Source organism: Carlito syrichta, unplaced genomic scaffold (genome assembly GCF_000164805.1).
Source record: "Carlito syrichta isolate Samal-C Ts95f unplaced genomic scaffold, Tarsius_syrichta-2.0.1 Scaffold309798, whole genome shotgun sequence".
In the NCBI taxonomy this organism is placed as follows: domain Eukaryota; kingdom Metazoa; phylum Chordata; class Mammalia; order Primates; family Tarsiidae; genus Carlito; species Carlito syrichta.
The window spans coordinates 826674-852285 of NW_007253894.1; the positions used below are offsets into that span (position 1 = coordinate 826674).

The 25612-nt window shown below is 35.1% G+C and overlaps 1 protein-coding gene across 1 annotated transcript in view; it reads right to left on the minus strand.

Annotated features, from left to right (window-relative positions):
* Positions 1-9270: 9270 nt before the first annotated feature.
* The window catches only part of CD226 (CD226 molecule), an 87825-nt gene continuing 71483 nt past the window's right edge, over positions 9271-25612 (minus strand). Inside the window, exons 4-6 of the mRNA XM_008067863.1 lie at positions 17208-17310; positions 12897-12951; positions 9271-9384 (exon numbers count right to left, since the gene is read on the minus strand). Of these exons, the coding sequence (XP_008066054.1) occupies positions 9271-9384; positions 12897-12951; positions 17208-17310 (272 nt within the window). The remainder of the gene's footprint in view (positions 9385-12896; positions 12952-17207; positions 17311-25612) is intronic.

The window sequence follows — 25612 nt, forward strand, 5'->3', positions numbered from 1 at the left end:
AATATTTTGATTAAGTGAAAATAAAAATAGAGTATACCAAGATTTGTGGGACACAGTAAAACACATAGCATTAAGTGCCAATATTGGAAAAAAGAAACATATAAAATCAGTCATCTCAGCTTCTATGTTAGGAAACTAGAGAAAGAAGAGCAAAATAAATCTAAAACAAGCATAAGAAAGAAAATAATAAAAATGAGAGCAGAATCAATGAAACTGAAGCAACAACAACAAAAAACCCAATGAAACCAAAAACTGGCTCTTTGAAAAGATAAAAAAATTCAGGTCTAGCAAGGCTAGCCAAGAAAAATGAGAGAACATACAAAAATCACTCTCAGAAATGAGAGGTCGTCATTACTGACACCATACATATCAAAAGGGTAATAAGGGAATATTAGGAACAACAAATTTGATAACAGATAAAATGGAACAATTTCTTGAAAAACGCCAACCACCAAATTTATTTAAGACGAAATAGATAAACTGAATTGTACTATATCTATTAAATAAATTGAATCTATAATTTATAACATTTCAAAAAAAGTATCATTCTACCAAACATTTATGAAAGAAATCATGCCAATTCTTCATGTCTTCCAGAAAACAGAGGCAGAGGAAAAACTTCCTAACTCATACTGTGAGTTCAGCATTCTTCTAATATCAAAACCAGATAAGAACATTTCAAAGAAAGAACGTTGCCTGTACACATATGTTCATTGCAGCACTATTCACAACTGCAAAATCCTGGAACTAACCTAAGTGTCCATCAGTGATTGACTGGATAAAGAAAATGTGGTATATATGAGGAGAGATCTCAGAATTATTTTTTGGACTGTTGAACCCTTTGTAGTACAGACTTCCCTCGCTAGGTAAGTGTTCTAGGAATCCATTATATCAGTGTACTAGAAAGCATTGCTGTGACAGGATGTGTTTGGCTTTGGCTTCAGTGAAAAGAAATTTTTTTTCGGTGATTCTTTCAATGCATTTGCCCATTTCATGATGGGTGATTTACACAAGCAACCTGCCTACGCCACACTGAGTGTTCAACAGTTTTTTTTTTTTTATCAAAAACGAACGACATGACCACCATGCCTCACTCTTCCTATCCACCCAATTTAAATCTGAGTGACTTTTTTTTGTTTCTTGAGTGAACAAAGTTCCCAAAGAGAAACATTTTGCCAATGTGGAAGAAATGAAACAAAAAATGGCAGAAGCACAAAAAGGCATCAAAATGATGAGTTTAAAAACTGTTTTCAGCAGTAGATCAAGGATCTCAATAGGTGTATTGCATCAAACAGAGAATACTTGAAGGTGATTGAAGTTTAAACAAGTAAGAATAAAGACACAATTTTTTATAAATAAATTCCAGGTTTGGGGGAGTCCCTCTCATACACACTGTAGAATATTATGCAGCCACAAAAAAAGAATGAAATAATGTTCTTTGCAGCAACATGATGGAGCTAGAGAACATCATCCTAAGAGAACTAACTCAGAAAACCAAACCCTGCATGTTCTCACTTACATGTGAAAGCTAAATGGCCACAAAGATGGAAATAATAGACACTGGGGACACCAACAAGAGGGGAGGCAGGGAAGAGGGTCACGGTTCAAAAGTTATGTATCAGGTACAATGTTCACTATCGGAGAAATGGGCCACTTGAAGCCCAATCCCAACCAGTACATGATATGTCCATGTAACAAACACACACTTGTACCCCTTGAATTCAAAACTTAAAACTGTAGATAAATATCTCTCATAAACTCAGATCAAAACTTAGATGAAAAAATTATTAACCAAATATTAGTAATGTATATTACTAAATTCTGTAATGTATAAAAATAATTATAGATCATGATCAAGTGGGATTTATAATAGTTACACAAGCCTGGTTGAATGTAAAAAAAATCAGTAATGCAACTGACCACATCGACAAGCTAAAGAAGAAAAACCATATAATTGTATCAACTGAGGTAGAAAAGGCACTTAACAGAATCCAATATTAATTTGTGATTTAAAAAACAAAATTCTACAAACTAAAAATAGAAAACTTCCTCAACTTGATAAAGAATATTGACAGAATACCTACACCAAACATCATACTTTATAAGGAAAGATTGTGTGTTTTTCCCTACGATCAGAAACAAGGCAAGAATGCATTACCTTCCCATTTCTTTTCCTCGAATTCCAAGCTACTATGTTAAGACATGGAAAAGAAATAAAATTGGAAAGAAAGAAATAAAATTCTCATTATTCACAGAAAATATGCATGTCTGTGTGGAAAATTTCAAATAATCTCCCCCAAATAACTCTTAAAACTAATAAGTGAGTACAATAAGGTAACCAGATAGAAAGCATACAGACCCTGTATTTAGTTGGATGTATATCCAATTGCTTCGTTTCTTTTGTTGCTATGGTAAATGGCATTGATTTTTAAATTTCAAATTCAAATTGCTCATTTCTGGCATTCAGGACACAGTGACTTTTTTTCTTCTTTTCTTTTTTGTAAATATATAACCTTGTATCTTGTTATTTTGATGTGAAGGGGAAACTTGCAAGAGGTCTCTGTGAAGCTGTTGTCACTGTGTTTTGTTATAAGAAAAAAATGAAAGAATATAGAAATAGCTTTAAAAATTATAGTGTATTATAGAAACATTTTTTACCAGTACCTCAAACAGGCATGCAAATTATACAAAAGCTAAAGAAGTTATCTATGTCTCTAGAAGCTACTGAGCCATTGTTACGCATCTTTGTACATTTTTATGGCAGCTTAAGAAGTCAAAATTTGTTTCTGATGACCCTCACCTGATAAAATAAAAAATGGCATGCATCAGCTCAAATGAAGACAGATCCAAAACCGTTCACCAGAAAACTTAATAGCAGTGAGAGTAAATAAGAGAACTCAATGTTTTACCAAGCAGATGATTAAAGAATAATGGTCTTAGTTACAATAAGTAGGTTTGGATACCTGGCATAAGGGTTGTAATGAATAAGTGATTGAATAAGGAAATCATTTTAGGAATGAATTTTTAGAAAAATACAAAATTGAGATTATTTAAATTTAAATTTTGAAGAATGAAGAAACCATGTTAGTATAGTTTCTTCTCAAGTTTTTATGTCTTGAAAATATGATTTAGCAATACAACACAAGACATCATTCTTCAGAGATTTGGGGAACTTCGGCTTGATATTTTAAGCTCATGAGAATTTAGTATAGAAAGGACCTTTACTTATTTTACTACATGTAAATTATTTTACAACATGTAAAAATGAATTTTTTTACTACATGTAAAAATGAATGCCTAACCATTTGTTGCTTTCTTCTTTCAATAGTATTAGTTCTATAGGTCAAATGTTAGTATAATTTTGTAGCATTTTTATGAGCAATTTTCCATTTAAAAAGGAAAAAAAATCAACCTTTTACTTGAAAGTTTGGAGGTAGCATAAAACCAAAAAATGATATTTTGTGTAAAGGTATGGCTAGACACGAGTTGCAGGTTTAAACATCAATAAGCTTGGATAAAATTAAAGTCTAGAAACAATATGCAATATATCTATTCTGTGGAGGATTGGTGAATCTTAATATGCAAAGGCAATCTCAGTCATGTTATTAACAATGAACTACTGCCTAATACTTCAAAACTACTAATTGAGAGTGTTGCTATAGATGCTAGCTTATATTTATTTGTTTATTAACCAATTTACTTTAAAATGATCTTGGATATAATTGGATACACCTGCAATAAATTCAAGTATTATACAGGGCCCCGGACATATATAAAAAGGCAAGTTAAACCCAGCCTTTAAGAAAACTATCATCTGGTTAAGGAGACATTTGTGAGTTGTAGAAGTTCTTCAACAACCTTGGAGGGAATGAATGTCACGCTGGATATTATATGGGAAGTAAGTTATACCCTGTTTGCCATTATGGTAGCTGAAGGGGTAGATACCAGATGCCTCCTTGATGATATTTGTAAGGGACGCTAATTCTGGAATAAAGGGGATAAGTAAAAATTGGTGCTCAGGACTCACCCAAGCACAGAGTAGTAGTATTACTCACTTTTGCTGCAGCATGTTCTAGCCAGAGTATCCAAGGTCAGAATTTTAGTGTGCTTCTTTTCTTCTGGATCACTGGAGTTGCCACATTTTCTCCCTATTTTCTGAGAGTGTTTCATTAATGTCCTGAGAATTATAAGAGCCGCTCAATGTTGTTCAAAAAATTAACTAGTTTTTTCTTGAAGAAAGTCAGAGTGAGTTTTCATGTTTACAACAAACACCCCCAACTTTTATAGACCAAAGAAATTTAACAGTTGTCTTATTATTCCTTGTTCTGGGCACTTGTTGAACATTTGCAGTCTGGAAATTCATGTCCCTGTGTTCTGGAAATTTTTGAAGAATAGATTCTAGGTTTCTTATGTTCCTGTCTCTTCTTTTTCTAAATGAAGGAAGATGCCAGGATGACAGCGGTGCAGAAAGAGCCACTCCTTATCAGACCAAGTCAAGGTTCTAGCCTGTCTCTTCTTTTTCTAAATGAAGGAAGATGCCAGGATGACAGCGGTGCAGAAAGAGCCACTCCTTATCAAACCAAGTCAAGGTTCTAGAGGGGACTTTCTCAGGAAGTTGAAATTATTGGAATTCCTGCCACATTGTAGAAAAGTTTAAGATAATTTTATAGCAAGTATAGAAATAGTAAGTTTTTGAAAAGACAATTGCTAGCTCTTGGTGGGAAAAAAAGTTATGTAGGAAAAAAGCACAATCATATTTACCATGTGGTTTAACTGAGAAGAGTGTTGGCAACGTTATAAAAATAAATACAAAATATTGGTATAATCAGAGTTTTAATGTAGATATTTTGGAAGGGTGGAGACATGAGAAGAATATGCTTGTGTGGTGAGTTTGTGAAGAGAAAGACTTGTAAATGAATAAATAATGTCTAAAACTGAACAAATATATGGTAGTGTTATACACATGCTATTCAGAAAAGTGGAGAGGAATAAAATGAATTAGAAGTGAAATTTGTTAGATCAAGGAAAAGAAAATGGAGAAGGGCAGGAGACTTCTATTTTTCACCTACTCCCCCCAAAAAGAAACCTTGTATAGCTTTTTGATCCTTTGAACTACATTCATTTATAAGACACACAGGATACTGCACTGAGATAATTGAAATAGAAATTACAAAGTGTCCATGATTTGGATTTTTTTTTTCTGTATTTAATTCATCATTTCGGTTTTATTCTGTAGAAATTTTTTTCTAATATTCTTTGATGGCAAGTGAAACTAGCAATCGTGGAGCACTATGTTTTTTGTTCATTCAAAACAACAGAATACAGTACATCAAGGTCAACATTTGTATACCCTATGAGAATCCACAATCTAAAAGTACACACTAAAACTGGAAAAAGTGTTCTAAAAGTGTTCCATATAACCTATTCAAAGCAGGAACAACAGGTAGCAAATGTGAATTATTCAAGACATTTATCACCCATATTTCTGAATAAGACATTTTCTTTCATCTTACAATGTAGTTCATACTTTGAATCTATAAAAATATAATATGTAAACCAACCTTGAAGATTTACAAAATTTCCTTGGACAGCATTGCATTTAATTCTAGAAACTGCTGTTCTGCTTACTGCGTCACTGGCAGTAGAGCAGTTAAAACTAAAACAAACAAACTTGTTTCTGGTTTTCAGATTCAGAGACTGGGCTCGAATAATTTCAATGAACAAACAAATGAAAAAATACATCTTATGCAAAAGCCTGAATGTGAAGATCCAACACTTTCTAAACATTTTAATAGCCAGACTAATGATGATAAAACAATGATGTTACATGTTTACATTGTTTAATATTTTCAATCTTGCTGAAATTTCATACAAGCAGTACAAAATACAGCACATTATTATAAATCAAGGAGGAGAATTTTGATTACAGTGATCTCTAATTATAATGTGGACTCTCCCAATTTCAAAAATTACAGAAATGCAGCTGTATTTTTATTTAATACAGTTTTATATAAACCAGCATAACTTAGATGTTTACAATAAAAGCAAACCTAGTAAAATTACTTTTTACTTTATCTTTTAAATTGATAGTTCACATATTTTAAATGATAGGTATAATATTTTAGTTATAAACAAAATTACTTAAAACATCCTATAAATCTGAATTTTTACTAACTAAAAATTATATCCTCATCCACTTTTAATAACTGCAAATTAATGAAATTTCTTTTTTGTTTTCCCAACCTACATAATACCCTTTAAATAAAGTTTGAAAGTCTCTCTAATGATAATACATATAATCAATACATTCATTGTAGGTTAATAAGATATGTTCTTTCCCAGACAAAGCTGTGACCTCTACAGAGACATTTAACAAACTTACCTACCTCATTATGACAAAGTAATTTTCTTCAACTGGTTACTTTAAAGGAAATATTAAAACAATGGCATCTAAAGGAAGCATAGATTCTTATTTAATGTTGTATTACATATTAATATAAATTATATATATGCTTAAAAAATATCAAAAAGCATCTTGCTTCCAAAGCAGCACCTTGCAAAAGAAAGATTTAAAACATAATTTACTGCAATTCTGATCTTTTATTCTGTGGATCTGTTTCCTTAGTAACAACCAAAATAGTAGACGCAAAAGACTGGGATGTGGGAGAACATATAGTAAGTGTAGTTCCAAATCTCTAGTGAATTAGACATAACATTAAAGAGTTTACACTTAAAATACTGCACTAAGTAAAGATGTCCAGAGAAAGAAAGGAATAAACAGAATTTTATCAGCTTTACAGCTGAGAGAATAATAGAAGCACAGGGAGGTCAGAGAATATTCAGCAGGACTTAGGATGGTTCCAAATTCCTGAAGAAGAAAAAAAAATCCTCATCTCTGCAAAGGAGGAATATACAGAAAAGAAGAAAAAATAGAGTAAATAGTCCTCATAAATATTTTGAATGAAATATTTTTTTAAAAAATAAAACACCCATAAAAAAGAGACAAGTTCTAAATGTTCCAGAGGTTAGGCAAACTTGTGAGTGGTTTGCTGCAAAAGTCTTCCATGAAACTGTCAGTAAAATCTACCAGGACAATGGCATCTGGGTGTGCGGCTCGTATCGCCAGTAATTATTTTCTCCCTTACAGTGGGATTTATATCCTCACATTTCAATTGCAGAAAAGTTTTCCTTCTCACCTATATTAATCATTGAGAATTTGATTATCAAGATCTTTCAGAAAGTAATATTTTGATTGACTTGAACTTAATTTTAAAAAGAAACCATTTTCCTTTTAAATGATGCTATGTTTGCTTCACCATGCAAACTGATAATTTCATGGAATCTTTGATAGATCTGACAGTAGATAATTTTCTCATAAACTGCCTTTCACCTTTGTTACAGTAATACATTTGTGGAAACACTTTACAAAACCAGATATAAAGATATTTAAGCAAACATAATAAAAATGATAGTTAACTCTTCTTGCATATACATTACTACAACCGGGAAATGGCCATTTTTATTTTTTTTACTTTTGAACAGGTTTTTTTTGATAAAAATAAAATCTCACAATTTTTGTAATCAACAGAAATGTAATTAACTCACTATTTCTGTAGTTCACAGAATAACTACACTATTTGGCATGCATGGTGTTTAAAACTAAAATTATAAAATATTCCTGATTAACTTAAAACTAAATTATAACTCACAATCTGTCTAGGCAACACGAGAATTTGGATTTGTTTCTCTTAAAATTATCATGAAGTTTACAACTTTGATATTAAAATGCAGCTTTATAGTGAATCATTTATAGATGATGGTTTTTAAGAGGTCTTTAGAGATAAGTAATGACTCTTTTAGACATGAATGTTCTCTATATTTGATGATTACTATTGTGGTTTCAAGATGATCATGACAGTTTTATTTAGTTTTGCAAATACGTTTCATTGTTTGACTACATCAGGAATTTAGACAATATCAGATATGGTCTCTAATTGCTTTGACTGTCAGTGATGTCACCAGGGCTCTCTGTGTCCAAATTGTGAAGCAGAAGTTTCTCTTCGCGTCTTCCTATTCCTGGATTCCTTTTTCTCAGTGCCTATCCCTTCTCAATACTCTTTCCACCTCTCAAATGTCTGCCCTACCTTCATACCACTACTTCCAACTGTCATTCATTTTTGTGTATTCACATTTTACATAATTATTGCTTTAAATAACTCACAATTCCTGGGTGTCAGATCCCTTTTTAGAAAATTTATATATTAAAAATAATTCTCAAGAGTAGAAAGATCAATATCAAAAACAGTAAGTCATTTATCATTGGACCTTCTGTTACACTTGCTCATAAGGTTAGGTCTGGGATGGTGACAAGAATTTTATATAGAGTCAGAGATTAATGTATCTGAGAATAACAAGGGAAGAGGTTTTTTTGTTACATTTATCTTCCTCCTGACTATTCACTTCTTCTATTGCCAGGAATTGTTCTGGACTATGCTGATATAGCAAATTCTAGAAGTATGAAGAAAGATCCCTCTCTTCTAGAATCCGTTGCATAGTCACTATTTAGCTGGCTGACAAAAGATGACTTGGAATATCATTGCAGTCAACATTTGTTGGTAGCCTCTCCAGCATCAAGGTTTCCCTTTCCTCTTCTAAACATACCCTGAATTTTCCAGTACTGTGCTTTGATCCCACTCCCTGCTATAGAGGTAAACTCTGATTTGACTTAAAGCATTTCATCCTTTATGGCTACAATTTCCATTTAACAATGAAAAAAAATAACCAAATTTGTTTGCTCTACTAGAGATGTAAACTCACCAACAGACAGAAACAAGGATGTGTGAATTACCGAGTTGTTGGCAGCCATCTTGACAACATGAGGGAAAACCTGCATGAGAGGTAAGTCAATGCCAGAGAAGTGGATCCAACCCTTTGGAAGGGGATCCAGAAGCCAATTTGTGCCCATACTTAATTGTATACACAACATTTAAGCCCTGGCAAATAACACTTGTCTGAAACATAATCTCCCCTGGTTCATTCCATTATGTGATTCGGTAAGTTTCCTTTATGTATAAGCTAATTAGAGTCAGGCTTTCTGAAACATTCCTGTTAAGAATGTTCTCTAAGTAATACAGTATTTTTTCAATCAAATGAAATAAATTCAATCAACCAGAATCTAAGGTAGACACTGGGTATTGAGAAGAAATTGTATGAAGGTCCATGTACAAGTACATAACCGTCATTTTTAATTATCTCACATCAGGAAATAGTTTAAAATCTAGTCTTTGGTCTCCGAGAAAAGGTTGGGTAGTTGACATAAATATCTTCTCTTGCATCATCCACTGATTGATTGATAGAGATAGGACCTCTATAGTTGTTGGGTGCCTGGAAAGATAAACAGCAGAAGGTATCAGTAATTCAAGTACGATTTAGGTCAAATTTTCATCAGTTTTACAAAGCATTCTCTTAACTATATTGGACTTCTGTTAGAAATCACATTCTTCATTTGCAGGACTCTGAGTGAGATGCAAAGAAACCTAATCTAGATTCTCATATCTGTATTGTGTTATGAATTAACTTTTTCAATGTGAAATTCCTTCTCCCAGTGTTAAGCTATTTTGATAAGAACGACTATTTTTATTTTTTTTAACAATAATTATTATTTTATTGATCCCTGATAAGTACTCTTACAAAGAATCAGTACTTTGAGTTTGAGTTATTCAATTTCACCCAACTGTTGTAAAACAATTTGAAACTTGACAAATTGGCTCAGCTTAACAGAGCTTACCAGTCCAGCACTTATTACCCTTGTACTTCTCTGCCCATGACCCTCAAAGTGGCCAGCATAGCCCTGGCAGCCAGCACTCTGGGACACGTTTTAATTGTCAGCAAAGCTGGGAATATATTCATTTCATCCCTGTAGCTCCCTAAACTCCACATGCTGGATTTGAGAGTCTGAACCTTTTCAGAGGGTCTGATATGCTGCATCACGCAAACACATAATTAGCCACATGCACTACAATAATATACATGTGTACTGGTAACAATGTGAGGTCCCTCCTCACCAAAGAGTAAGTATTAATGATCAGTCATCATGGTGACAGAAGGGTCTCTGTCCTGATCAGGATGACAGCAGCATTCTTGCCGTGTCATAATGATGTTAGAGATATATATATATTTTTTGAGTTGGAGTCTCACTCTGTAGCCCAGACTGGAGTGCAGTGGCCGCTCCTGGCCACCGCAGCCTCAACCTGCTGGGCTCCGGCGATCCTTCCGCCTCAGCCTTCCAAGTAACCGGAATTACAGGCATGTGCTACCACGCCCGGCTGATTTTTTGATTTATTGTAGAGATGAGGTCTCGCTGCCCAGGCGGGTCACGAATATTTTTATTTTTATATGGAAATACAGTATTTCCCCATAGTGGGTATCCACTAATATTTGTTGAATGAATGTCTTAATAAATAAATATTTTACAGAACACAGTGTTTAAGTTTTAAAAACGAAGCAACTAAACATTAAAAAAGTTCACAAAGCAAACTAATGGTCACATTCAAGATGATATTATGGAATCATCAATCTTCTCTACACTAATGAAGTCTCTTTGCCCACCTGTATGCATGTATGTGACAGAACATATGCAGGCATGAGAAAATGAGAGAGAAATTGAGTTAGTAAGAGAAGGAGAAAGAAAGAGAAAGAGAGTCAGAGACAGAGAGAAATAGAGGAGCACAGGAGAGAGGTCGTTGGTGAGTAGTTTGGAAATTTTGAGTGATTTTATTGTTTTTAAGGAAAAAGCAAAGGAAATTTCCTTTGCTAAGTGCCTTTAGTAAGTACATAGATATCTAAAAAAGCCAAAACAAAAGATTTAAATAACTCTAACTTCTTTATCTGTGACCGTCCAACTTACCGTATAACTTTTTAATCATTCTTCAAATTATCATTATTCTACAAAAGCCTGAAAAAGTTGGATACTTAATGTAGACAGTTGCAAAACTTCTTTCCTCCTCCAAAATTAATTCACAACAATAAATTTTGACTTGAATAGTCAAAGGGCTAAGGATGAAGAAGTGAATCCCCAAATTGGGTAAAACAGAGCACCACTGTGTGTGTGTGTGTGTGTTTGTGTGTGTGTGTGTGTGTGTGTGTGTGTGTGTGTGTGTGTTTGCTTGCTGAGGTGGCAGATTAAACAAAGTAAGAATCTTGGTTCTGCAATTGGTGCCAAGATGTAAGCCGTATTTTTTGCCAAGGAACAAATAAAAAGCCGTTTTGCAAAAGTAACTACTTAAAAAAAAAAAAGTTAGACTGATAGATTATTAAGAAGTCTGAAGCACACATATTAGATTGTAAGAAACTTCTTGGTACTTAACTGTTGGACTGCATCGAATTCAATTGTAAATAATTAAGTTGAAGAGAATTTCATATACTTTGGGATTACATTTGAGAAAATATTTGTCTCGGTTTGGGCTGCTAAAACAAGGTACTAGTTTAAACAGCAAACATCATTTCTCACAGTTCTGAGGCTGGGCAGTCCAAGATCAAGAAATTTCTTCACAACTTGATAAAAAAAAGACTCTGATAAGGGCCTGTTTCTTGATTTGCAGACAGCATCTTCTCAATGTATCCTCACATGGCAGAGAGCAGAGAGAAAGCAAGTTCTTCCATCTCTTCTTATAAAGGCATTAATCCCATTTATGAGGGCTTCAGCCTCATGATTTAATTACATCTCAAAGACCTCACCTCCTAGTATCATCACTTTGGGAGTTAGGATTTCAACATATGTATTTTGAAAAGATCCACGTCAATGTTTTGTTGTGAAATTTCATAAAAGAATACTATGTGCTGAAGAGAGTACTGACCCATAGCAGAGATGATGAGCATGAAAATAAACATATCTTACCTACAAACCCAGAAGGAAGTTTCTACTCTTTTCATTAAACAACAGAGGGCAGGAGCAGGGTAGAATGGGGAGGAAAATTTTACAGTTCATCAAACTCTTACAACCCATCAGAAAATAAGAAAGTTCTTTAGCTTTGCATTAATTAATAGATTAACTTCAAAGATAGGAATCTTTAAGAATAGCATGCATTATGTCCTTCTATGTGCTTTCTATGCTTCTGGGTCAGGTATGTGGTTTAATTTAATCCTCACAATAACCTTATGGCATAAAAATATTACTATGTTCTATACTGGGTTGGATAGCATCCCCCAAAACCTAATGGGAAACATCCTTCCCAGAACCTCATAATATGATCTTATTGGAAAACAGGATCCTTGCAGATATCATTAGCTGAGACAAGGTTGCAATGGAGTTGGGGCGATCTTTAGTTCAATATGACTGGTGTATTCATAACAAAAGAAGAGACACAGACACACAGGGGAAAATGCCATGTAAAGATGAGGCAGAGATTGGATTGATGTGTGTCTACAAGCCACACCAAAGGACCGCCAACCACCAGCAGCCACAAGAATTTAGAAGGAATGTATTCTCTTCTCAAGAAGAAACATCCTTCTGACACTTTCTTTCTGGATTTCAGCCCTCCAGAATTATAAGAGATTAGTTTTCTGCTGTTTTATGCTGCCTGATTTGGATAATTTGTTATGACAGCCCTCAGAAACAAATACAGATTTGGGGAAGGCATAGGGTTGATTGCTATAATATCAGCACAGTTGTCCCTTTATTTATATAAAAAAAACTTAGTTTCAAAGTGTATTAAAAATAGAAGAATAGTTCAGTAAATAACTTTCCCCAAATAGCTGATATTTGAATTACAGAAAACTGCATGTTCAGTTTACTGAAAGGAGAATAAAAAATAAGATGTTTAACTGCAAAAGAGACTGATTTTACAAGACATTTATAAATCAAAACAGGAAAAAATAATAATTCTGAGTAAACTTACCTTCTCCTGTGTATCCCAGGATTCTAATAGGTCTCTGTTCTGTCTCCGTCTCCTTCTGGAATGCATATTCAATAGAGGATGTGAAGTTAGGATATTCTAGTACTAGTATTATTTCCAATACTCTATACCTCACCCTACCCCCAGTCACAAGCACTTACTAAACATATCAAAGAAGCTCTCCATCATTACTTTATGCACACAGGCAAAATTCCAATGACCTAAACTTTTATCCACTTTCCCTACCTTCTCCAATATGTTCACAGATGGCAAGGGCAACTAAATGGATATCTGCCCGTGTGTATTAGTAATTAATCTCAGTGATTTTACTGAAAAGCATGGTTCTTACTAGGTTATTACATAAACAGCTTATTGCCTTCTCCAAATAAACTCAGACTTAGAGATTTTCCATAATTAAAACTACTTTTAAATGCCAACAGTATAACTTTTTGGATTAGGCTTTATAAAATCTTCCAGGTGTTATTCAAATCACCTGTATGGATTATTTTGTTTAACAGACTAGGAAACTGAGGTGTATGGAAGAAGAGTAACCAGCCCCAAATTGCATGGTTGGTGAGTGGTAGTGTTGGGATTTAAATCCACAGCCCTCCTTCTTGACTCTTAGGCTCTATGGCTTGTGGAGTCACTTGGCAGTGGCTGATTGGACCATCTGCAGTCACACTATTCAATAAAATCTCCACAATTCCAATAAAACCTATAAAAATCTAACTTTGGAGATGTATTAGGAGAAAAAAATAAACACAAGAAGGGGAGAGGTTATTATAATTTAATGCCGTAGATTACATAACTACATCCAAGTATATGGAAACATTTTGGTTTATAATAATTCTTCTTTCATCTCCCCAAAGAAAAGATTCTTATTGAACAACAAAGAAGATGGGTAAGATACAGAAATGTAGTTTTTTGTTGCTTTTTAAAAAATGATAAGGCTGTAATTTCTTTAAGGAAATCTTGAGAACAAGATAGTCTCCACGGAAAGGTTATTCAGGTGATAAACATAGATTCTAAGGGTCTCTTATAGTTGCTTTAAAATCCTCCTACCATGTCAACATAATCTTACCTTATTTGATGTGAATTTATTTTCTTGTTTATAAATTATTATTTAACCCAATTATTCCTTTATTTATTTATTCTATGCGTAAATGTACTATGCACAAGGCACACTTCCAGGTGTTTTATATAAATTAAGTCATTTATTCCTCAAAATAAATCTATGATATAGATTATATTATTATTCTCTTTTTACAGATTAGAAAACCAGGACATAGATCCATGATTTTTGGCATTTTTTAAAAATCGTATTTAATATGCAGTTAACTTTTCCAAATAGGCCCAAATGTATTTATATACACACATACATTTAAATAAGCTTGGAGTATACAATGAGTTGAAGAAAAGAGACTATGGAGCTTAGAGTTGGATGATCTATGCTTAATTTGTGCTCTGCAATTTACTAGCTGAGTTGTTTTTGTCTCTAAAGTTCAGTCCTGTCATCTGTAAAATAAAGATAGTAAACACATCACAGTTTGTTCCAGGTTGACCAGCTGTTCAGTTTGCCTGGGCCTAAGGAGTTCCCTAGGATGAGGATTTTCAATGCTGAAGCCCAGGCAAGCCAACCCACCCTTAATGCTCAAGATGAATGTAAAAATAAGCGTTTAACCTTTTTCTCACTAAGTATTACATTTTTTCCTCAAAGAGAGTTGCCCATCAGCAGAACATATTTCAGCTCCTTTCACACATACCCATACTACACACTTCCCTGGCCATGCTTCACTTACATGTGTTACTATTCTTATCTGTACATGAAAGTCACACAAACCAGGAGCAGAGAAACTGCATCCAATGTCCCCAAACACACAGGCTACCAGACACTGAGGGTGAAGTAAGAGTTTAGTTTCATCCAGGCACACTGCCTGATTTATTCTGACTCCTATCCAAGTCAGTGTTTCCGAAGCTGCAGGATTATTTCAAACAGTTGGCAAAACAGAGTTCAGGAGGTCATTGCGGAAGCACTCAGGTCATTTTTCAAAGCATTTCCATTTGGAGTAACGACCACAAACTGATATGGTGACAAAGTAGAAAGAACAAGTGCTTTTTCCTCTGTGGTGTTCGTCCATGATTATGAATTCAAGTCCACTAATTTTCTTTTATCACATTTAACCAAGTGGGACAATATATTCTACAGTTCAATTTAACCATTCATGTAAAAGTGATGCATTTTCATGAAGTAAAATCCATCACGTCCGACATCTGTGACCCTCTGGAGGTCCGTCATCATTCACTCTCTCTTTTGTTTCCCAGTTCCATCTTTGCCCCATCTGCACTTCTTATCACCAAGGTGGAGCAGCAGAGAAGTCCTTGCTGTCACTAATACCTGGGTTCCTTACCTTGATTTGCTAATTTCTGGTCTGAGAAGGACTCGAGGGCAGCCCATGATGGGGGAAAAGGTAAAATGACTGTCTTGTGCTTCAATTTAATTAGGCAAATGCTTATTGATCATCAGTTATTTGGAAAGATTGGTGCTAAATGCCATCAAACACTAAAAAGTGAATAAAACACAAACCCTGCCATTATGAATAGAGGGGAAGACAAGCATGAAAGTGATTTAAATAGAAAGCAGGATGTGAGGCGTAGCAGATAAGAAGTACAAGATGATTCCAGATGGTGACATCATGTCTATTCACAGGGACGAAGAAAAGAACAGACCTCACAGAGGGGACAGGTGTTTTGCACCTTGAATGATGCCAGGATTAAGGGCAAATATAAGAAAACAGTATTTTTGTAGCATACCAGATGGGGAAAGAGTTAGGTGTACTGCCGTTTTAGCAAAATCTGTCAACATCAGGGGGAGTATATAAGTAGAAAACAAGAGTGAAAATTAGGCTGCAGTCAGAGCATAGGGCACCTTCAGTGACAGGGTTTGTGAGTTTTAACATTATTCTGGTAGCTGCGGGAAGATAATCAAAGATATTAAACATAGGAATGACATACCAACCCAAATTTCAGAATCAGAACCAGGAAAAACAGATGGGTTAGAGACAGAAGCTACAGACAGCTGAGAGTTAGTGAGCAGGTTGGAGAGTATTACCAAAACCAGGGTAGCTGTGATAACAGCCACCAAAGAGACAGAGGTCAAGAACATGGAGTTGAGATGGAGAAACCTACTGGAAATCCTACTAACAAGCCGTGTGTGTGTGTGTGTGTGTGTGTGTGTGTGTGTGTGTGTGTGTGTGTGTGTGTTTTAATATTACTTGAGGAGAGGAGTAGAGCTGGATATATTCATTTACCCAGTAAACACATATTAAATATCTCTGATATGCCAGGCTTGGAAAATACAGATGTCAAAAGTGTGCTCCCTTCTTTCTTCCTTTAAGAAGATAACATTTTTATTGGAACACATTGTAAGGAGTAATTCCAACCCACTAAGATTACAGTAAAGACATGTAACAAATACCTAGACACATAGGTTGATAGACATGGGAGATCTAGAAGGGGAAGAAAGGGTCAACCAAGAATATTCTAGAAAATTCCCAACTGCTGTGCCACAAGATGGTAAAAGTTAAAAAGTTCTATTTTTTTTGAGGCAGAGTCTTGCTGTGTTGCCCAGGCTGGAGTTGAACTCTTGGCCTCAAATGATCCTTCTGCCTCCAACTCCCAAGTAACTAGGACTACAGGCAGATGCCACTGCACTCAGCCTGTAAAAGGTAAAAAGTTTTCGTAGTGACCAAATGGTTCCCTTACTGTCTCTAAGGTAGCATCCTCCAAGCCCTTCTTCCTCAGTAATTTTTAATAATAGTACCTATGTTGCTTGTTTCTGAGAATATACAACTATTTAAAATTATGTTGTTTGCTTATTAGGATGTGAGCTTCATTATATCTTGTTCACCACTGTACACCATAAATATTTGATGAATAGATAAATTAAGGATTCTCTCTCTCTCTCTCTCTCTCTCCACACACACACACACACACACACACACACACACACACACACATACCACCCCCCTCAATGACAGCTTTTTCCTTAAAGGAGGAAGAAGATAGGCTGGGAGACAGAACAGAGGCATCAGGCAGACAATGAAAGGGACAGACAGTCAACTCCTACTAATTCTTAAATGAACTAATCTAGCTTTCTCTTTCACATACAACTACTACTCCTTTGTGTAGGAACAGTACTCAGAAAAATATGTGAATGATGAGACAGCTTGACATATTGTTTAGTTATTAATAGAGAAACTCTAACAATAGAATTATTCATGGTGAACAAGATTCAGGATAAGTTGCACTACTCACCTGTTATAGGCAATGACAATGACGGTGGTAATTAGGATAACAAAAAACAACAATAAAACTGTCCCTCCAGCCACAAAGGGGATATGTTGGCTATTGGTTTTACCTAGGAGAAAACAAAAAATTATTGTTGGAATTAGGAATTCAACCAAAGGCAGTAAAAAGGAAGGTAGGAAAATAAAGAAAAGGTGCATGAAGGATTATAGAGTAATAATTAAAAACAACAAAGAATCCAAAAAAAATGGAATGAGCTAAAAGAAAAAGATAGTTTTTATATTAGAGTCTTCTAAACATTTCTGACCCTTCACAGATTTTTATGTGTTCCTTGATTAAACTGGGTTCAATACCTCAAGAGGAACAAAAATATTAAAAGTATACATTCACCAAAAACATCACTTCATTCTGAAAAGCTACTGATTACATACACAAAATCTTCTGTAGAAAAAAAAGACAATTGAAATAGTAAATACATGATGATTATTTTTACTTTTTATGTCTGATATATTAAGTATATTCAGCATACAACATCATATAAATTTGAAGCTTATAGGTAGAATTTTGTTTAAAAAATATTTTCTACTCAATTAGTGATAAAAAATAATCAGAAAAAATATGTTACTGCAACTCTATGTTTGGAAATTGACAATGGTCCAAGAATCTGAAACTCTTATCCTGGGTCTTTCACGATTTAGCTGATTGATTCCAGCAAATTCTGTAACCTTCTCCGCATGTGTCTCTTCATCTGTCAAGTGATGGCAATGACAGCAGTTCTAATTACATCACCGAACTGTGGTGAGATCTGAGTCAATATTTAAAAGAGCAATGAACGACTGCTAGAGAAACGTCCCTTCTGGAGTACGACCCCAGTGAGGTTAGAGAGCATTCTGTCTTTTTGATACCTCATCATGCCTACGGTACACCTGATTTATCCCGACTCCCACCCACAGAGCACCTTGTGAGACACTTTACACAGAGAAGATCCCATCAATATCTGCTGCTGGTGGGAAGGACATTAAGCTGAAACCTAACAGTTGTCTTTATTGCCATTTCTCTTTGAGACAGCAAACTTGCTAATCTGCTGGGCACAGGAAGGGGCCAGAGAAGGCAGCACAACTTTAACTGAGGCTTTAATGCATGCTCTGTGGTTCCCAGGCTGTCTGGAATTCTAGTACAATCCGAAAATCATGTTTTTAAACTAATTCTTCTTTATATTTCTCTCAGACTATTTTTTCCTTCGTAGTCCACTATATATCTGCATTATTTTAATAATAACTCAAAGTCTAGATCCTCTCATTCTTTTACAAGCTGTACTGCAAAGGGAAACTAGGATAAATAATAAACATTTTAGTTTCGACTTTGTTTAACCTAGATTTCACATATAAGTAAGATCATGCAGTATATTTCTTTTTGTGTCTGGCTTATGTCACTTAGTGCAATGTTCTTAAGGTTCATTCATGTTGTCACATACAAACAGGATTTCCTTCTTTTTTATGGATGAATAGTATTCCATTGTACTATTTGTATGTGACACATTTTCTTTATCTATTCATCTGTTGATGGACAACCTAGGTTGTTTCCATAGCTTGACTATTGTGGATAATGTTGCAGTGCGCATGTAGGTGCAGATATTTCCTTGAGATTCTGATTCCACTGTGTGTGTGTGTGTGTGTGTGTGTGTGTGTGTGTGTGCGCGCACACGCCCAAAAGAGTGACTGCTGGGTCATATGATAATTCTATTTCTAATTATGTGAAGAACCTCCATACTTGATCAATAATGGCTATATCAATTTACATTCCCACCAACAGTTTACGGGGTTCCCTTTTCCCCACATCCTTGACGACACTTATCTCTTGTGTTTTTGATAATAGCATTATAACAGGTGTAAAGCAATACCTTATTGTGGTTTGATTTGCATTTCCCTAATGACTAGTAACTTTGAGTATTTCCCCATATACCTATTGGTCAGTTTTATGTCTTCTTTGGAAATACATCTATTCAAGTCCATTGCCCATTTTTAAATCAGATTTTGTTTTTGCTATGAAATCGTGTCATTTTCAATAGCATAGATGAATCTGAAAGACGTTATGCTAAGTGAAATAAACCAGACACAGAACAACAAATACCATATAGTCGCATTTGTATGTACAATCTAACAAAGTCGAACTCATAGAAGCAGAGAGAAGAATGATGATTGCCAGGAGCTGAGGGTGCAGAAAATGGGGAGATGTTGATTAAAGGGTACCAGATTTTGGTTAGAAGATGAAAAAGTTCTTAGGACCTAACATACAACTTGGGTGGTGAAGGATGAGTTAATTCATTTGATTGTGGCAATCATTGCACAATATTTTTGTTGTTGTTGAACTATCACTTTTGGTTGAACTGCAGGATAACTTAAAAGCATGGGCAACACCCTCTTAATTTGTGTCATCAGCATTTAACATAAGCAAGGTAGGTGTATGTTAAACATTTGATTTCAAGATGACTGATCAAGTACTATGAATACAGACATAGACATAAGCATGGGCATAGTCATAAGCATGGGCATAAACAGTATATCAGAGGTTTAAGACCTTTGGTCATAATGATAACCAAAAATTATATTGATATTCAGTGCATCACTTTAGTACTTGCCTCCCCATAAACTAACACCCACCACACATCAACACATTCTTAATTTGATATCATGTTACTAAACTGTCATTACACAATGTTTACATACATCAAATCATTACACTTTACATCTTGAATAGACTCAGTCTTTAATTGATAGCTAAATATATTTTTTAAGTAATTGTTTTATTTGAGATTTTTGATATTTTCCAAATTTTCTAAATAGTGTATTTTTTTTTAATCAGGGAAGAAAAGTATAAAAATTTAAACATCTAACATCTGCATGATTAAAACAAAATATCCTACCAAATTTTAGTGGTTATATTTAAAATGCAGAACGTAGAGATCTTCTTTTTAGAAGTAGAGTGCTTAAATACTAAGATGGCATTTTTTATTAAGCTCTAAATTATATTCTATTCATGTAGAAGTAGAATCCACTTGAAGTACAACCATTTGTGTCACACTTTTAATTATAAACCCAAGTTTCAAATGTATTTTTTCATTGAAATATATTACCTATTTTTAACTCTTATAGTGATGTTTGACCTATTGGAATCAGATCTGTTTATTCATATAGTCTTTAAACACACAGTATTTCAATATGTACTATGTACCTGACACTGTAGGAAAAGGGGCAGACAAAAACAAAGTTGATATCTGATTTAATGGAGCTTATATTGTTTTTGAAAAGTCCTGGACAACATTGAAATACTATGTATTTAAAGACTATAATAAATGGATCTGATTCCAGGCAGGGTGCAGTGGCTTAAGCCCAGTAATCCTAGCACTTTGGGAGGCCAAGGTGAGGGAATTGCCTTGAGCCCACAGGCTCGAGAACAGCCTGGGCAACTTGGTGAGACCGCATCTCTACAATAAATCAAAAAATTAACTGGTCGTGGCAGTGCACACCTGTATTTCTGGCTACTTGGAAGGCTGAGGTGGAAGGATCACCTGAGCCCAGCAGGTGGCTGTGAATGTGCCACTGCACTTTTACCTGGGTGACAGAATGAGACTCCAACTCAAAAGAAAAAACAAAAACTGATAGAGAACAAGTATTTTGTATTTTCCCTTAAGAAATAAAGGTAAAAGCATGGGCCTCAGGTAGAGATTCAGTCCTACTTCAGAGACTTTTCAATGTAGAGTATTCTAGGCTGTAGCCAACACGGTCCTTCACTGCCCTATCTCTGACTCCCATGTGGGCGACTTCTACTTAGAACCAAGCTGGTATAATCCCACAACTTCCTGACCTTGTGTGGCTGCTGGGGAAAAAAAGGAAAAGCAAATGAAAATGGATGCTTTGGGGAGTTAATCAATAGTTTATAACATTCACTTTTTTTTCCTTCAGTTTTGCTAATAGATCTCAGATTGAGTAATGTAGCCCTCAAATCCTCCATTTTAAAAAAAGAATTATTGTCTGTTTCCAGCAGCCACTTTGTTGAATCTTTCACTTACATCCAATGCTATGTTGATTTATAGGAGGACAAAAGTGTCTTGAACCATAAAGCCATTATTTTTTCTTCCCTCACCAAAGATTAATACGTCTAAAACAATGTAAAACAAGTCAGTGAAATATATAAATGAATAATTTACTCCAGGACGATGACCCTCCAGGCTAAGTTTCTGACAATGACACGTATTTATGGCTGAGTTATAAACCCTTATAAAAGGCTCATGATAGAAATGCTGCCAGGTCCTACCCCCAGAATCAAGCGGGCAAGAGCAGCTATTCATGTCTATTGTTTATCCTTTATTAGGGTTTCAAGTGGAGTTAGGAGATGAAGAAACCAAGTAACTTAGAATTTAAGTAACTGGACCATAAAAACATACCAGGAAGAATTCACATGTGTTAGAATGGCTTTTATCAAAAAGATGAAAGATATCATGCTTTGGCAAGGATGTGGAGAAAAGAACACCCATGTTCACTGTTGAAAGTCAAACACCATGTGATCTTACTTATATGTGGAATCTAAAAAAGCTGATTTAGTGAAAGTGAGTTACCAGAGGCTGTAGAAGAGGTTGGACAAAGAGGGAATTTGAGTTCTTGGTCAAAGGATACAAAATTTCAGATATACAGGAGGAATCCGTTTAGAGATTTACTGTACAATGGGTGACTATAGTCAATAATGATGTATTATAAATTTCAAAATAAATAAGAAAGAACATTTCAAATGTTTCACCATAAAAAATGATAGGTAAATGAGGTGATAAATGTGTTCATTAGCATTGTTTAATCACTCCATATTGTATATATGTATCAAAATATCACATCACACCCCACACAGGTATATAAATGTGATTTGTCAATTAAAAGTAATATCAATGCTTCAAATTTTAAAAAGAGAACCTGAAGTATTAGATCTCATTCTACGCACATTCTATGCATTCACCTAGAGTAGATAATTATGAGCTGACATATACAGCAATATCAGGTCATCCCAAGTTTTGACTTTCAATATGATGTATACAAATATCTAAACTTTGTCCCATACTAAACATCAGTTAGCTGAAGACACAAAAATTGAGGAGGGAAGCTGTGGGTTCAGTCTCCTAAATCTTTTCCCTAGAAGAACTTCCATAAGTCACAATGTCCTAGACACTTTTTTAAACAGATAGTTATGGGACTTAAAACATGTAGAGGTACTTTAAATATTTTAATCACCACATGAAATGTTATTAATAGAACATATTCTATATACACATATTTTATGTATACACATGCCAAATGATGGTTCTATGAATCACTCACTCCTATATTTTACATGTTGAGATGTCACATTGAAGTAGTTATGTACACCAGAGGATGCTTGCTCCTGTAGCTAGACTCACCTTCCTGAGGGGGGCGGGGGAGGAGCAGAGGGAGTGTTGATAAACATATATAAAATGATTGTTGCTTTGGAGGACCACTGGAAGTTACGGTTACTCAAAGTTTGTTGAACTGTCCAGTATGCCTGAAATATGCACCTAGTGCATATTGGTATGGTAATGCTATTCCAAGTTTCCAAAGGTCAGTTTTCTTTGTGCAAATCAGTCTTATGCTCTTTGTGTTTCAGAAACCTTTGCCTGCTTTCTAGCAAGAAGGTTGTCAGGAATAAATTATTTTCAGAGAATTAAAGGGTCAAGAAGTCAACCTCTAATTCTTTTCCTGAGTAAATAGCAACCACTCTTCCTCCAAATAAAAGTATTATCAGATTTCAACTGAGAAACATAAGGCCCAGAGAATCTAAGCAATTTTCCTGTCAGGATAGAGCAAACCAATGAGGGAAGCAAGTTTCCCAGCCGATGTACAAATTTTGCTACAATTTGCCTCTCTTGATGGAAAATAGTTTCCCAAATGGCTTAAGCCTAAGATAGGATGTAACCATTCCCTAGGCAATGTAGGATGCTGTGGTAACTACATTTTCTGGCTCCATAATGTGGCATTATGTGGTACTGCGAGCCATAGCACTCTACAGCAATTGGTACTGCTGGAAGTACCAGTGATTGGCAAGGGTATTTAAGTTGGTGTAGGTGGGAAAGGGAATGGTGAATGTCTCTGGATTGGTATATTTATTGAGAAAAATTTCAAGGCTGACTCTATTGCTTTGGATCACTCATTTTTTTTACCCAAATATTTTTTAGGCTTATACTTCTTGAGCAGTTACCTCAATTTTGATTGAACATGATATTTAAAGGCGACTGGATAGCTACTTGTAAATCAGACTGTCAAAAACTGCACACATCCTACTCACTTTCTTAGTGAGTGAGTGTGCAAATAAGAGTGAATATAGCAGGCCTGAGACTGCAGTCCTTACCTAGGCCTGCCTACAAGGTTGGCCCTCAGCTGGCGTGTGGAAACAGGGATTTTCAGAGTCTTCTGACCATTTCCTAACTGATAGCGTGGTTTATTGTGTCTAAACTGTTTATAGAAACAATATGGTTTATGCTAAACACCTAGTTTTTTTTTCAGGGATATCAGCCAGTCCTGACTTCGTCCCAGGTGCCTTTTCCCTTTGCTGATTTACTTTGGATCCTTTTTGCTGTGAGAAAACAGAGCCATGAGCTCACTCTAGGCTGGGTTGCTGTTAGTCCTTCCAGCGAATCCCAGATCCTGGAATGGGGGAACCCAGGACACATCCGAGAAATGACATTTTGGTTGCCTCTTCATACAGATGACTCATTTTAAGATGACCTTTGCACCACATTATTATAAGAACATATACATTCTTATACATATTTTATTTAAAATATAATTTACATATTCAACAGGCTTCTTTATGTAGGCAATAAGAAGTGAGATGTTTTATGTACATGGATCTTCTAAGTTAGCAAAACTTAAAGCACCAAGTTTTAAAATATCCTTTTTAGATAGAAATAATTCTAAGCTGGATAGCATATTTCTTTACCTTCCTAAACAGAGACTAATAAATAGAACCAATGTGTGGCTGTCCTGGGCCATCCCTTGGAGTAGTAAATCTTGCACTTAGCTGTATGCAATGAGGCTCTGGGCCATGATGAGAAGTAGAATGGTTAATATCTACTTTAAATGATCTTTGTCTCATATACTTGTACTCAGACACAATAGACTTTTTTTCCTCAATCTTCTCACTCACTACGAAGCCGTTAGTTACCTCTATTTTGTTTCCCTCAATATTCCACAGCTTAACTTTTTTTTCCCCGCCATCTTTCCAAATTTTTTTTTCCTTCCAAAACAGGGTCTGACTCTGTCACTCAGACTGGAGTATAATGGCGCAATCATAGCTCACTGCAGCCTCAGCCTCCTGAGCTCAAGGGATCCTCCCTCCTTACCCTCTCGAGTAGCTGAGTACACACCTGGCTAATTTTTTTAATTTTGTAGAGATATTTCTCACTATGTTGCCGGGGCTGGGTTTTTTGTTTGTTTGTTTTTTATTATTATTATTCTTAATTTGTGATAACAGGAAACCAGATTCCTGAAAGTACATAATGCCAACCAGGTTTGAGAAACTTGAGTCAAGGGTGATAGTGTCTGCATAACAGTGTTGCTACTACGTTACCCAATCAGAGAACTTATCCCATTTATTTCATTTTATTTTTTACGCATTTGTCATTTAATTTCTAATATATGATTTTGATCAAGACCTGTTCAGATAAGTGACTACTAGAACACTAGAAATAATACTAGTCTTGGCTAGTGTCATACTCTAAGCCAATACTCGTTTTAAAGTGTTCATAACAATCACTTGGAGCCTTGATAAGTATCACCCTGATTAATGGGCCTGGGGACAAGTCCTGGGAATCCATGTTTTTTAGCAAGCACACCAGATGGTTTTGATGCTAGTGTTCCACAGAACTGGCTGTGAGAAATTCTGTTCAACCCTAGAAGCAACATCCATGGGCGCTCTGGCAGCTCATTGATTTCTCCTCCGTCCCTTTTCTTAAAGCATTGATTTTAGAAAACACTTTTGTTAAGTTTTGTCTCTCTCTCTCTCTCTCTGAAAAGTTTGCCAGTACTTATCTATATATATATATATATATATATATATATATATATATATATATATATCATCTATCTATTTTTGTAGAGAGTCTTGCTATATTGCCCAGGTTCCTCTCAAACTCCTGACCTCAAGTGATCCTCCTACTTTGACCTCCCAAAGTTCTAGGATTACGTGAGTGACCAACAGGAGGCCTGTAACTTTTTCTTTCTAAAAGCTAAACAGAACACTTGTCAGTTTTATGATGGAGAAATTTATTTCCAAAGGACCTGGGAGCATTCCTTTAAATGTAATCATCAGAGAAGATAGCACCATCTCCCAGTTTCTGTGAGAGCATAGTAAAC